The sequence below is a fragment of the Doryrhamphus excisus genome, chromosome 9 (genome assembly GCF_030265055.1).
Source record: "Doryrhamphus excisus isolate RoL2022-K1 chromosome 9, RoL_Dexc_1.0, whole genome shotgun sequence".
NCBI lineage: Eukaryota > Metazoa > Chordata > Actinopteri > Syngnathiformes > Syngnathidae > Doryrhamphus > Doryrhamphus excisus.
Window position 1 is genome coordinate 5,250,071 of NC_080474.1, and position 15,817 is coordinate 5,265,887.

At 41.5% G+C, this 15,817-nt stretch overlaps 1 protein-coding gene and 1 long non-coding RNA gene across 4 annotated transcripts in view; one reads left to right on the forward strand and one right to left on the reverse strand.

The window, feature by feature from the left end:
- LOC131135892 (dehydrogenase/reductase SDR family member on chromosome X-like) overlaps positions 1–15,044 on the reverse strand; it is a 47,784-nt gene extending 32,740 nt beyond the window's left edge. The window contains exon 1 of one of the 3 annotated variants that reach the window (XM_058082306.1): positions 14,031–15,044. In XM_058082306.1, coding sequence (XP_057938289.1) covers positions 14,031–14,103 — 73 coding nt within the window. In that variant the 5' untranslated portion in view covers positions 14,104–15,044. Of the gene's footprint in view, positions 1–161; positions 403–14,030 lie in introns of those variants that run through there. The other 2 variants (XM_058082305.1, XM_058082304.1) reach the window with 2 other exon arrangements.
- LOC131135893 (uncharacterized) lies at positions 24–1,453 on the forward strand. The gene is made up of 3 exons (XR_009131665.1): positions 24–219; positions 727–783; positions 919–1,453. It is a non-coding gene; the product is annotated as an uncharacterized LOC131135893 (long non-coding RNA).
- Positions 15,045–15,817: the final 773 nt, after the last annotated feature.

Sequence of the window (15,817 nt, forward strand, 5' to 3'; positions counted from 1 at the left end):
AAACAGGTATTTTAAACCTTACATTATGCGACAACAAACACTCACAGCACATAACATACGTTCTGATTAACACATCCGTCATGGCGTTCTACGCTAAATAGCAAGGTATAAGACTATGTACGCGATGGCGTGCTCAACTGTTAACAGCAAATAGAACCGACCTGGCAACCTGAAACGTCTGCTGAACAGCTGAATCACAAGAACCTTCAAGCCGAGCAGGTAAAGCTTGATAGCTGGCACCAAACGACACCAAATATGCGAGAACATTCTAGTCGTGTCCGTTTTGCTTCGATATAGCAGAGTACAGCTTGCTTTTGCGAGCAGAGGAGAAAGAGAAAAGCGTCGCTTCTGGTTGACGTATTGGGACACGTTCCAATATCAGAACGTCGACTACTCGCTTTCGTCCTTGCCACGTATACTTTTCATATAAATGGACTATTTTGTGTCTAATTTGGCAAGATTCTTAAAATTGTGTGCTAACACACGGACAGTACTTTAAAAAATATATATTTTGTGTTTTTTGTTTTCTCCGTTTTACAAAGGGTCATCAAATAGATAATGGACCAGGCTGTACAATATCATAACATTCAGAGATACATTAATGTAAATACATTTCAGAATGTTAAATGTATTTGTGCTATTCAAATGTAAATGTCACAGAACTAAATTGTCTAACCCTTGCAAGACTCTGGGCTGATTTAAAATATTAATGTCATTCATGCACAGGACTCAGAGATGTCACAATGTGAAGGATGTCTTCAACTTTGCAAGTTCAAATGCTATGTAAGTTAAACAGATAAAGGGAATCTGCAGGTAGGTGCTCAGGTGGATGCAATGGAAGACGGGCATCATTGCGGCATGGCTGCACATTGTGTCATATGAACCTTCTCTAAACATCCATCATATTGTTTCCCTCAGCTCACTCACAGTATTATTACCAGCTGCCGAAGAGTTTACACACGAAAGAAGCAACAGAGCGACTGCTTTGAGCTATTATTGTCACCCAGCATGCCTTGCGGGCACTATGTAATACCGTTCCAATGTACCTGTACGTGTTTGTTGCTAGTACTTGTTAACAGATGAGCCCTGGCAGAGGTCTGCGTCTGACTGATTGCTACAGTGTCACCCCAGATTCCCTGTCAGGGTGCCATGGCTATGTTCCCTAGGCGACAGCTCAGAATTAAAATACACTACAATGACAAACAGTGGGACTGGCCCCCGTGGGGAGGCTGTGTAAGATGTCAAGGGTTGTTTATAAAGTTAACTTGGAAATTGTTGGAAGATGTTATCTCAGTTTATTATTGATTTGTTTTGATAATCAAGTGATTGCATGAAGAATGCCGGTGACAGCAACTCATACAGTGGTTTATGCACATATACAGTAAGTCAGGGGAGTCCAAAGTGCGGCACACGGCCCCTTCTAAAAATACAATTTAACAAGAAAATTTTAAAAATCGACAGAAATAATGGACAAAAAGTTTTTGAGGAAAAAAAGTCAAATATATATATATATATATATATATATATATATATATATATATATATATATATATATATAATTATCTTTATATATATATATAATTAAAATATAATATAAATATTATGAATATATAATTATATATGTCTACATGTATATATATATATATATAAAATTATATATATTTATATATATAGATATAATTATATATTTATAATATTTATATCATAAATATATTTATATTTATATATTTACAAAATTTATAATATATAATATATGTATAATATATTTATATTATATTATTGTATTATTTTAGTAATATTGTGAGAGAGAAAAAAGAACAATATTTTATTGAGTTGTGGACCCCTAAGGCACAGCTACACATGACAACCCGCGCAGAAAGCTTTCTAGATCTTCCAGATACTGCAGCGTTTCCCTGGACTTCCTGCTTCTGACCCAAACGGCCCGTTTAATTTACTCCTCTAATTTGCTCCTCTAGGTACGCGCTCCCGAGGACTTCCGGATATGTAGGTCTGCGTTTACTGAGTGCAATCTGCAGCCTATATGAGGAAGTTAGGATCGCATTGACTTCAGCAAAATCTGTGTTAGAACTATAGAACTAACTTCTTAACATCCATGTTGCTTTATAAAGTATCTAATTGCATAATTCATTTTTCAGTATGCGGCCCCACTGATATATGCGGTTGGAATTGTCAGTGTGGTGTCATGAAATGTTACATTTGGACGTTGAGACGGTGCTGGCACAAAAGGAGACAGAATAAGAGCATCATTATCGTCATCAGGAAGTATTTTAAGCAAATGAAGGCAAGCTCGGTATTAACACAAATGTGAATGGACAAGCTACCGCCAGGCTGGGTTGTGATTGGCGTGCCGAGCAAGGAGCTCTACCTGCATCATCACGGCACTCAAACTAGGGCAGCCGAAACTCTTCAACCATTTCTCTTAAGGACAAATGCCGGGGTCATTCAACATCCTTTCATTCCTGTCCTCTTTGGAGATGAATTGGTTTCTAGTCAAAACATGTCACTGACATCGTCCTCAATTACTATTCTACTTCAACAGTCACCACCGCAGCTCCATTTTGGACGAGATGCTCATTTTTGCCTCCACACGTGTTGCTGTTAACACGATCTGAGAGGATGTGTGTGTTCTGTGTGTGTGGCTTTGTTCTCTTGCAGCCTGGGAGGTTGAGGGTCAGCGAGGCAAGCCAGCCTGCTATTGTTTAAAGGAAATTGCATCTCACGCATGACTGTGGGATGATTATTTGGGATGATGGGACATCAGGGAGACAGCTCTCCATACACACACACACACTCACATAGTCCGAGACATACGGGAAATAGGACATGGCAGGAGGGTGTGTGTGATGTAAACAATATGTGAACCGCATCAAAATAGCTGCAACTGTCACCTAGTTTTATATGACAAGCACTAGCTACGTGTCTCATTTTGTAAATATTGAATGACATTAGCACTACCGGATATGAGACTTTGTGTTAAGAACCAACATGATGGGATTGCATCACATTCAAAATGGAGACACTGCATTTGGGCTTGGCCGAGGTCACGCCAACAGCCAAACCTGGGTTCCCGTATGATTCAGTTTATGATGAAAAGTGGAAATCCACATAAAAATGCACATTTATTTTTGTCTATTTATTTTCATTTTTGTTGTTTGTGTGACAATGGAAGAATTCCTCCCTCCCCCAAGTGCAAATTTCCCATTCCGCTTTTACACATCTTGTGGAAACATTATTTCCCTTTACCCTCATTTATCATGGCTAATTGGTTCCAAACCCAACCATAAATGAATTCCTGTGAAGTAGATTCCTTATTTATAATATTATTTTCATATTTAGGCCATAGAAAACCTATTTACAACATTCTAAATACATTTTTAACATCACTAGAACCCTCTGGACACGAAATAACACCTCTATAGTCACTTTCACACTAGTATTATCCGATGTAGTTGACATTAGACCAGGGGTCTCAAACACGCGGCCCGTGGGCCAAATGTGGCCCGCAGGACACTAGTTTGAGGCCCCCGCCTTGATATGAAAGTTTGATATGGATGCTGTATGGTATCATGTACCCAGAAAAAATTATTACGTTTGATTAATGTTCATGTTAAAGGTTAAATAACTGTTAATAGTTATCCTCCCTATCCGTGTGGAAGTGGTAAGTTTTTGGCTATTTAAGTTTAAAGGAAATAACTTGAAGGCTACCGTTTAGGTCGCTAGCTCTCTAGTTTGCGAGTTAGCATGTGTCTCAAGACCCTGCAGTTGCGCAATATGTTGTAAATAAAAAAAGTATAAATGTGACTATAGTCGTGTTTTGTCATGTCTACAGGGCTCTAATAATGCTTTGTTCATTTTAATCTGAAAAAAATAATTTGTCTACCCACCAACTATATGTGGTTTCTTGTGTTTACACATATAGACAAACAACCATTCACACTCACATTCATACCTATGGACAATTTGGAGTCGCCAATTAACTTAGCATGTTTTTGGAATGTGGGATGAAACCGGAGAAAACCCATGCAGGCACGGGGAGAACATGCAAACTCCACACAGAGACGGCCGAGGGTGGAACCGAACTCGGGTCTCCCAGCTGCGTGGCCTGCGCGCTACCCAGCCATGCAGACCATGTACATTATCTCATGTTTTTAATCCTTATTTCACAACAAAACATGAAGTTATTACTTGCGAGTGTTTGTTTCATTTGGTGTAGTGGTGCGACTTAAAACTCACACAGGCTATTGAAAATGTACTTGGTTCGTAGGCTCCATGTAAACCCATCCATCCATCGGTTCCATCACAATGCAACAACAGGCGGACTCTCTGGGATGGACTCGCAGCTCAGCATCTCAGCTGCCAAAGCTACAGGCGAGTCCGGACGCTAATGAGACAGCACATGAGCACACAGACACCTCCACAGGCAACGCAACATTTTACAAAGAGGAACAGCGTGTCTGTGTCTTTAAATGCAACAGGTGGTATGACAGTACAGTGCTGCCGGCGGGGATGACGCCCCTGCGTCCACTGTTTGTCAGGTGGTAAATCAGTCGGAGCAGTGTTGCTGGAGGAAGAATGGTATGCTGGTGTTTTCGAGAGACCGTACGGAACTGTTTATCCCAGCGAGTGCAGTATATGCTGTCATCATAGATTGGATATTGTCAGGTGAAGGTTTCTGACACTATGCTGTATGAAAAGACAAACTCATTGCCAGTAAAATGGAGGCACTGCAGTCTTGACAGTAATAATATAAGGGTTGTTTTTTTTGTTTTGTTATGTTTTTTTACAAACTTACGGCACGTTGTCTGAAGTTTTTACACCGAGGGCCACATGGTGAAAAATGAAAGAATGCATTTTGAATGATTTTGAATAAATTTTCTCTCTGTAATTATAACTTTCCTCCCATAAAATTATGACTTAATTCCCACTATATTATTACTTTTTCCCCAACCTAATTTTCCAGAAATTACAACTTGTTTTTCATAATATTACGCCTTATAAAACACATATATACACATTTTCATGTATTTTGACATTATTTTTAATAAATAACAGCTTTTTTAATTTTTACTTATTATGAATTTTCTTCTGATAATTACAGCTTTATTCCCATATTTTAACTTTATTCTCCTATAATTACTTTTTTGAAACCTTATTTTTTTTGGCTGGTGATTGGCTGGTGACCAGTCCAGGGTGTACCCCGCCTCTCACCCGAAGACAGCTGGGATAGGCTCCAGCACCCCCGCAACCCTTGTGAGGATAAGCGGTAGAAAATTAATGACTGAATGAATGTTTTTCATAATATTCTAATCAATGGCGTCTTTTTTAATATTTAAACCTTATGCTACTTAAATGACTCATATGTCCACATATTACGTTATCCTCGTAAAATGATGATGATGACTTCTATTCATCTGGACTAAATCTGTGAGTGTGTGTGTGTGCACGCGCACCCTTGTATGCATTCATCAAATAAATCTCAGCACAGTTTTTTCACATGAGGGAGTGGAATATGTTTCATTAGTCAAAGTAGAATAAGGAACAGTGGGAGGGACAGTTGCTGGCACCAATTAAGTCTGTCATTAACTGACACACACACACACACACACACACACAAACACACACACCAGGGTGCTACTGGTTCTTTTTCAAACCTGTTGTTATAGCGCCATAACACTGACAAGTCTTTCCTTTCTTCGCTTCTTTTTTTTTTCAAGGCTGCATGAACACACAAAGCCTTCGAGGTGCCATGTGTACGCTCTGATTCCTTGGCATCCGGCCCTTCACCGCCCCCTCCGTTTAACCTGGTCATCCAGTCACACAAACACGCACAGGAGACAAACGTGGTGTTTCGGGGTGGATGTGTGTTTGTGTGACTCAAAGGAAACGAAAACAAGATGCCAGCCATATGAATATAACGCTCACCTCATATGATTCATGGAACGATGGTAAGTGTAGATGGACATTTGACGCCATGTGCTTTGATGGTTCATTGTTTCATATTGTAAGATATGAATAAATCATGTCAATATTCATTCATTCATTCATTTTCTACCATTTATCCTCACAAGGGGTGCTGGAGCCTATCCCAGCTGTCTTCGTGCGAGAGGCGGGGTACACCCTGGACTGGTCGCGAGCCAATCAAAGGGCACATTTAGACAACCATTCACTCACATTCATACCTATGGACAATTTGGAGTCGTCAATTAACCTAGCATGTTTTTGGAAATGTGGGACGAAACCGGAGTAATATTCATCCATCCATACGGTATTCCACTGTACTACTAAAGCCAACCACAAAACTGCGTCCCCTGATCGCCTTGAAATTGTGTCTATTCCTGGTGGATTCCAACTATCACTGCAGGAAACGAATACGACTTACTGCCGGCAATGCAAACCAAACTCTGGCATCGATCAATCGATCAATTTTTTTATGATTTTGTTTAATGTCTTATGGAATACTCCATGTCAAACTTCTGAAACGCTAATTATTTCAGTTTCTACCGCTTTTCCTCACGAGGGTCGCGGGGGTGCTGGAGCCTATCCCAGCTGTCTTCGGGCGAGAGGCGGGGTACACCCTGGAGTGGTGGCCAGCCAATCACAGGGCACATATAGACAAACAACCATTCACACTCACATTCATACCTATGGACAATTTGGAGTCGCCAATTAACCTAGCATGTTTTTGGAATGTGGGAGGAAAACGGAGTAATATTCATCCATCCATACGGTATTCCACTGTACTACGAAGATTACGGCCTGATGAATCCAGCAGCACTATATCTGCAAAAAGCCAACCACAAAACTGGGTCCCCTGATCACCTTGAAATTGTGTCCATTCCTGGTGGATTCCAACTATCACTGCAGGAAACGAATACGACTTACTGCCGGCAATCAATCAATCAATCATCAATCGATCTATTTTTTTATGATTTTATTTAATGTCTTATGGAATACTCCATGTCAAACTTCTGAAACGCTGATGTCATTTTTAAAAAAGTTGTACTTCTCAAATGAGGCTGGGAAAGCCTCTGAAATCACATTAAGAGAACCTCCAGGTTAATAAGGCAGGAAATACATTTGCATAGAAGATGATTAAGATGTCTTACTATAATTAAGGCAGCTTACGGTTTTCCCACAGGAAGACACCGCCGATGATATAATGAAACATTCCGCATCACGTCTATCTTAAGGGGAAGCTGTGCACATTGACAGGTGTGTGTTTCCTTCTGTAGATTCAAGTGTGGAATTGCTTGTGTTTATCAATATGGATTAAACTGGTTACCTGGCCAGGGGGGGTGGCGGATGCGATGTACATCCAAAGTGGTGTTTCCCGCTTTGTAAGCTCTGAAAGGCTAATAATGTTAGCAATTTGGCCTAAAGGGATTCCATCATGCCGAGTGTATCGCATGTTCGTCCATTGGGAAGCACACACTGGGGAATGCACACTTAAGGAAGGAAGAAGGAAAGAAACTATTTGCTGGGGGGAAAGCTTCCAAGTGTCTGTGTGTGTGTGTGTGTGTGTGTGTGTTGGACCTCGAACACAGCAGCCATGTCACCTCAGCTCCAGTGGCATCAAGCTAAACTGACATAAAGCTCCCCAAGCGGCCCTATCAGAGACGGACTTTACATAACGGCTGAGTCACTCTCAATCTATTTTTATGGCTTTGAGGTGTGCGTGCTTCGGGACAACGATCTTCCTGAGAGCCAATTTGAGTCGAGGATGTATTTGTGACGTCGGGACATCTGAGAAGGCTTCTGTCAAGGTTCATTCACGTTGGCGTTGTGGGGACTGACCCACTTCTGTTACGCACAGAAATGTGAAGGTGAGAGGTATTGTTTTGAATGTCTTTTGTCAGTTTGTTTGTTAGCAGGGTTACACACAAACTACACAACAAAACGTTGAAGGTGGGTGCCGGGTGTGTAGAGGCAGAGGTGCAGATTGTGGATGGACTCGGTTCATGTGATTGAAGCGGTTTGGGAGGTATATGTTCAATTATATGAGTGCAAAGAAGTTTAATAATTCATAATTTAATTTATAACTTCATATAATAGTTTAAAAATGTCTAAAGGTCTATTGGAATTCATGTTTTCATAAGATTTTGAATACATTGTTAAAACGTGTACTTCCCCTTTAAGAGTGCATAGAGCAGATATACTTCCTGGTTCACATTTAGCCGTCAGTTAGCGCTTGAGTTAGAAGGCATACGGTTTTCTTACCTCTTTCGTCTATTTTTCAGTTAGTTGAAAACTATTGTGCTAGCCAGCTATTTTGTTTGTATTCTTGGACACGGCCTGTGGAGTTCAACTTATGGCAATAGACTGATGTGTAAACCAAAGCCAAATGCTCTCAAGCTAATCAAACTGATGGCTAAATGTGAACCAGGAAGTATATCTGCTCTATGCACTCTTAAAGGGGAAGTACTCTTTTTAACAATGTATACAAAATCTTATAAAAACATTTCAATTCCAACATTTTTAACTATTATATGAAGTTATACTCATACCAGCATGCGTCTACTCAGCCTCAGAGGAAGAATAACATACCGTAAAACGGGGCTATAAGGGACGGCAGGGTAAAAAGGGACAATTTTCGTGAAAATGTTTTTTGAACGATTTGTTCAAGAATATATGCTTCTTTGAAAAAAAACAACACAAAGCAGCTTCCTGTTTAACATGAAAAGGCAGAATTACATTTTAAACATTTTCCCGCAAATTGTCCCTTCTTACCTCACCGTCCCTTATAATCCTGTTTTACGGTACTGTAGTTATGTAGGGGAAAATGAACATCGTAAAAAGCCGTTCTGGACAATCTTTCAGTCCTGACCAATCAACTGTTGAGCTATTAATAAAATGACTCTATGCTATAGAGTCATTTTATGCTATATGGAATACTATATGGATTCTGTGCATTGTTTCAATGAGATGCAGACAGACTAGCCTGAGACACTATTATAAGAAAATATAAAGCTCTTTCAGTTAATTCATCAACTTAATTTTATATTAAAGCTTCACTTGATCACGATTTTCAAAAATATGTATGTTTTTTTGCTCAAATTAAGCATAAAAATGGCTAAATGGCTGTAGGAAGTACTGTACAGAAAAGAGAAGTAAAGAAAATAACAACAAAAAACTGTCCCTATGCTAACATGTATGACTCTATTATGTGTTATTTATGTTTCAAATGTTCTATTTTCTTTTTTATATCTAATATATTGGGTAATATAAATGTAAAGGTGACTATAGGGGTGTTATTTATGTCTACATAGGTCTCTAATATAGTTAAAATGTGCATTTAGAATGTGATAAACAGGTTTTCTATAACTACAAATATACTACAAATAACAAAATATACACTGTAGTGGGGGGTGGGGTTCATTCCACGGTATTGAGACGTTGTATTGTCTTTACCATGAGCCAAGTATCTTCAATCACGCCTCATGAGGTACCCTGAGATTCCCAGCCGTACTTGTTAGTATCCTATGTGTATGATCGTGGCCAGAATAGCAACATCCTCACTGCTTCAATAATTCACTGTCATGCTTACATATTTTATGACTTTGATCTTGATTGAAGATGCATCTATCCGGGTGTATCAATGTTGGATATTCAGAGGAGTGGGAGTGAAGTTTTAGGAGGTATTGTGTTTTGTATATTGTATATATAAATAAAAGTTTCAACACAGATTCATACATGTAATTGTGTTAGTGGAAAAGATCACACACATACAAGCATTAGATTGTTTTTTTAACCACAGCACACACACGCACCTGTCTCACATTGAGCCTTTCCTGCTCTACTTTTTTTTTTTTCATCTGTCATTCTGGAGCATGTCAGTGTTAAACTCCCTCCCACACTGATGCACACACACACACACACACACACACAGGCTTACTGTTTGTTCCATAACAAACACGGACACAGGCGTTCAGACTTTTGCTTTCTTTTTTCCACCTTAATGCACCACGGTTAAGCAGAGCAACACAGACAATACGATATCAGCAGACAATGGCATGAAAATAAGCCAATAAGATGTTAAATGTCCCAGTCAGCCTGTGCCTTCTTAGCGCTGACTGTAAGCATTTTCTGCTTATTGTATGTCAACTGTTTAAGTGGCATTAATTTGAGGGAAGAGCTTCTGTGTATTTGATATTTGTATGGGATGGTATCAGTAATAATGATGTGCTGGACAATATTAGTACATCGTCAGAAAGTCAATATCTAGTATATATCTGTTAGGGCTCACTGTGTTTATTTGCATCCCAGTGGGTTCCATGAGTTGAACATGAAATCACTATGATGTGTTTGATGGCTTCAGTAACTGGACAATATTGGATATTGGTAAGAAATCCAATACAGTAAAGCCTTGTTTATTGCAGTTAATTGGTTCTAGACCCACCCATGATAAGTGAATTAAGTGATAAATGAAGTACAATTCAATATTAATAAATAGTTTATTGTAGTAGAGTATAGAAAATCTGTTTATGATTTTCTAAATGCACGTTTTAACATTAATAGAGCCCTGTCGACGGGAAATAACACCCCTATAGTCACTTTTATCGGGCCCTATGATTTCCGCGGAATCATGGCACTTTAAAAACGTAATCTATTTTTAAATGGTGAATCTCACGTACAGTGACATGTGAATGAAATGACATTTTTAAATCTGGGATCGCAAAACACGCCTCGCATGACACGCATGAGTAAAAACTTTCACACGTATAACACTTGGCTGGACTGTGACACGTGATAATTGTGCTATCACGCAAGTTCCATTGAAAATGAATGGGGTTGAGGCAATGTCGCCCAATGAACGTAAAGTGCTGGCTGGCTATCAGAGTATGTGGGAACAGAAGAAGAAAAGAAAAACATGAGTGAGATGTTTTCTTTTTTGAATGAGATAGGGCTATGCAGACAGTTTTCTGAGTGAAAAGTGTAGACTAGATGAGCGGCTTAACCACGGATTGAGAAACATTGAGGGAACCAACCATGTATCCACCACGCAAGGTTAAAAAAGCGTAACATAAACGTTCCACTGCAGCCAAGGAGCAACCAACAGATGCTCAAAGCCAAACCAAAACAACCTTCCTGCAAAGTTTTCATCATCTTTTAGGAACCAAAAATGGTTACCTGTGATGGGCTATGACGGCATGCTTTCATGTTGATGGCTGGACTTGACAACCGAATAGAACAAGCGTTACGCCAACTTTGCCTGAGTGATGCCGGTGGTTGTTTTCCTGTGTTAAGATTTTTTTTAACTCAGAAAAATGTAAACAAAAATGAAAGCTACATTGTGAAATACTCCTTGCTGACTTTTAGAAGCCACTCATATACAAAATACCACAGAATGGAAGTTGGACTACCTTGGGTGCCACTTGCTGTGGCGCCTAGTGTCACCAATAAGGTGCCTAATGGTGTGCAGTGGCTCAAACTGCCTCCCGACTGGCTCGTGGTGGCCCGCAATGGCGGCAAAAATTGAGTTTGGCTGCAAGAAAATTGCTTGATGTGGAACCAAATGTCACAAACAGTCCGCCTATTGGAATCCACTGGAATGTAATGGCGCGAGCCAAGTTGCACCAATGATGCTAGGAGTCCACTGAGCCGGCGCCAGTTGCTGCCAGTTCGCACCAATGCAATTTGCTGTGGCGCTTAGTGTCACCAATAAGGTGCCTAATGGCGTGCAGTGGCTCAAACTGCCTCCCGACTGGCTCGTGGTGGCCCGTAGTTGCGGCAAAAATTGAGTTTGGCGGCAAGAAAATTGCTTGATGTAGAACCAAATGTCACAAACAGTCCCCCTATTGGAATCCACTGGAAGGTAATGGCGCGAGCCAAGTTGCACCAATGATGCTAGGAGTCCACTGGGCCGGCGCCAGTTGGTGCCAGTTCGCACCAATGCAATTTACTCTGGCGCCTAGTGTCACCAATATGGTGCCTAATGGCGTGCAGTGGCTCAAACTGCCTCCCGTCTGGCTCGTGGTGGCCTGTAACGGCGGCAAATTTCAAAATGTTTAAAGTCTTCATCCTGTCACTTGCATCAAACAACTGGTGAGAAGTGTCCACCAAGTGCTGTGGCACCTAGCGTCACCAATAAGGTGCCTAATGGCGTGCAGTGGCTCAAACTGCCTCCCGACTGGCTCGTTGTGGCCTGTAACGGCGGCAAATTTCAAAATGTTTAAAGTCTTCGTCGTGTCACTTGTATCAAGCAACTGGCGAGAAGTGTCAACCAAGTGGAACCAACAGTCACAAATTATCCGCCTATTGGAATCCACTGGAATGTAATGTCGTAAACAATCCGCCTATTGGAATCCACTGGAATGTAATGGCGCGAGCCAAGTTGGCTGGCACCAACTGGAGCTGGCCCAGTGGACTCTTAGCATCACAGAAGTCCAAGGAATGTTAAATGGAGGCCGATATACAGTAGACCAGAATCAGAACACGACTACCTGTGAGCGTTTCCTGTTCTATGCAAGCTCGCCACGATGTACTAACAAACGTTGTTGGTCTTCTATGACAGCGGCTAATGCAGAGTTAATACAGAGCGTTGTCGCCACCTTAAGGGGAATTATTGGACGACACCTAGGCAAAAACCACAGACCCATTTAAAAATGGTTTACATTATGGCTGCAACGAAGTCGATCAATTTGAAGCTTATCGTTTCAATTAATCGAGTACTACAGTTAGAGGTTTGGTTCACACCATATGAGAAAATGGCAATCACTGTTTTCCAAAGCTGATGTGTGTGAATATCCTGCTTTGTCTAAAACACAAAAATAATTGTTTTTTCATGGATAACTTCAAGAAATTTTATTCACATCTGAGTGTATTTAGGTTTCAAAATCAAAGACCGATTAATGGAATACCAAAATAGTTAATTGGATCATCGATAAACGGATGAATTGCTGCATTTCTTATCTACATATTACATGTGAGTAGAAAGGTGCTACAGGTTGGTTCGACTCCACTCACAGCCACTGACAGCCATTTTTGTATATGCAGAGGAACCCCAGCCACCTTTCACTAACCAGTTATGGATTTTTCATGAGACCCTTCTCATGGAAATATTCTTACAGCGCTTTCTTTGGGAGCTGTGTGGCTGTTTATTGCCTCCAGGCTGTTGGAGGAAGGGGGGGGGTTGGGGGGGGGGTATAGTGACGTACAGACGCAGACAGGTGTCGGCTTCCATCCCTTTGCCATCTTTACCTCCACATATATCCTACAGGAACACAAGCAGATGCGATGTGCACATAACCGGCAGTTTTGTACAGCATTGTGCACCCTCCTTGCGGTGTGTCCTTGACGTGTCCTTTGCATCCATCACTTTGGAACACATGCAAATGTGCTAAATATCCCCTGTTTGGAAAGGATGCCAGAATGCCAACTATATATATATATTTTTTTACCCTCACAATGTCAAGTGAAGCTTTATGGGTCATGTGACAGCATGCCAACGTGCCTGTCATACTGACAAGTCCTTCATGAAGTGTGGACCGCAAAGAGAACGTCTTTAAGATTGAAGAAGTGAAATAAAAGCTTATTGGAATATTCATGATATGGAGTTGGGTTTCTTTTTTGGGGGGGGGGGGGGTGGAGATAATCCTGTTAGGTGGAATGTGAAATGCCAATGTGGAAATATCCTCTGAGAGGAAGATGAACTGAGCATGAACTAATGCTGCATCCAAAAGAAGCATGGGTGGGGGGGCGAGACAATATTGACAAAAGGAAGGTAAATAAACATCGCTGCTTCTTGACCTTAAGGGACTTGCGTGACTCCTTCTACCGCAATGTCAGTCTCGGTCATTGCACGACCTGAGCGCGCGTTGCCGTGCACGGTGATGACACCTTCTACGCGCACTGTGACACCGTATCCTCGTGTTGATTTGCAGGTGATGTGCGCTTAAGTTGGCCAAAGGGTCATTTGGGGTGGTTTACGCACGGCACGGGAGCGCGCCAAACACACTTGACACATCAACTACAAGCATGCAAACATAATTAGATGAAAAAAGAACACTCACAGGGTGACACCGGGATTCTCCATGTGTGATAGTCCTTTTCTTTGCTTAAAAAAATTAATAAATGAATCCTCATATGCCGTGATCGCAGTCCACGTCCCTGCAAATGTACCACAGGATCACATAGAGGATGAGGAGTATGGCGAAGATGAAGAGTGCGACTAGGATGGCCTTGGTCACCGGAGAGATGAGCGACTGCATGTCAGGAGCAGAAAAGCCGGGCAGGAGCGGCGTGGCTCTCCGCGTCCCTCCGTCCGTCCTTCCTCAGTCTGCTGTCTCTTCCCGCTCTCCTCCTCCTCCTCTCCGATGGCAACTGTTGAAGAGAACGGAGAGCCCCGCGGCTGTACACGCATATAAAGCCGCGCACACGCACACGCACTGCGCGATGCAGGGCTTCCCCTTCGCTAAAAGCCGCACAAGGAGGAAGAGGAGGTGGTGGTGGGAGGGCGCTGGTGGGATTGTCTGTCCCCACTTCCACTCGCGCTTTGGTGGGCAGAGACGGGAGCAGCGGCAGCTCGCACCACAGCCCCCCGGGGAACCGCTGATATCACCAGATGGAGCTTTGAGATCCCGGTGATAAGTTTCTCCAAGCCGGGATATGGAGAATGCGCGCCAAGCTGCCGCGGGAGTCTGCAAACAGGTTGATTAGGATTCCTTGTGGCGCGTGGATGTGCGCACGCATGCAGCACTATTAAAAATAAGACAATAATTCTCATTTTCTTTCATATTACTGAGGTTTGCGGAGGTGGAAAAACAGCATTGCACCATCCCAACTGGTGTTCTATTATTTTGGTGACCTGTTGTTACATCAATGGGTCAAAACATTATCAACAATACATACACTTTGGAATGGAACATTTTTCTCTCTCTTTTGGCAAAGTGACAGGTGACTGCTAAATAACCTGCCACGGGGCCAAAGAATTCATGAAAGGACACTCAATAGCAACTGTGTAGCCAAAGTCGGCATCAACATCAACAATACATACTCTTAGGAATGGAACATTTTTCTCTCTCTTTTGGCAAAGCAACAGGTGACTGCTAAATAACCTGCCATGGAGCCAAATAATTCATGAAAGGACACTCAGCAAACGCCAAAAATAGAAAAAAAACTATGTAGCCAAAGTCGGCATCAACAATACATACTCTTAGGAATGAAACATTTTTCTCTCTCTTTTGGCAAAGCGACAGGTGACTGCTAAATAACCTGCCATGGGGCCAAAGAATTCATGAAAGGACACTCGGCACACAACAAAAATAGAAAAAAAAATGTGTATCCAAAGTCGGCATCAACAATACATACTCTTAGGAATGGAACATTTTTCTCTCTCTTTTGGCAAAGCGACAGGTGACTGCTAAATAACCTGCCATGGGGCCAAAGAATTCATGAAAGGACACTCAGCAAACGCCAAAAATAGCAACTGTGTAACCAAAGTCGGCATCAACAATACATACTCTTCTTAGGAATGGAACATTTTTCTCTCTCTTTTGGCAAAGCGACAGGTGACTGCTAAATAACCTGCCATGGGGCCAAAGAATTCATGAAAGGACACTCGGCAAACGACAAAAATAGAAAAAAACAGTGTAGCCAAAGTCGGCATCAACAATACATACTCTTGGGAATGGAACATTTTTCTCTCTCTTTTGGCAAAGCGACAGGTGACTGCTAAATAACCTGCCATGGGGCCAAAGAATTCATGAAAGGACACTCAGCAAACGCCAAAAATAGCAACTGTGTAACCAAAGTCGGCATCAACAATACATACTCTTAGGAATGGAACATTTTTCTCTCT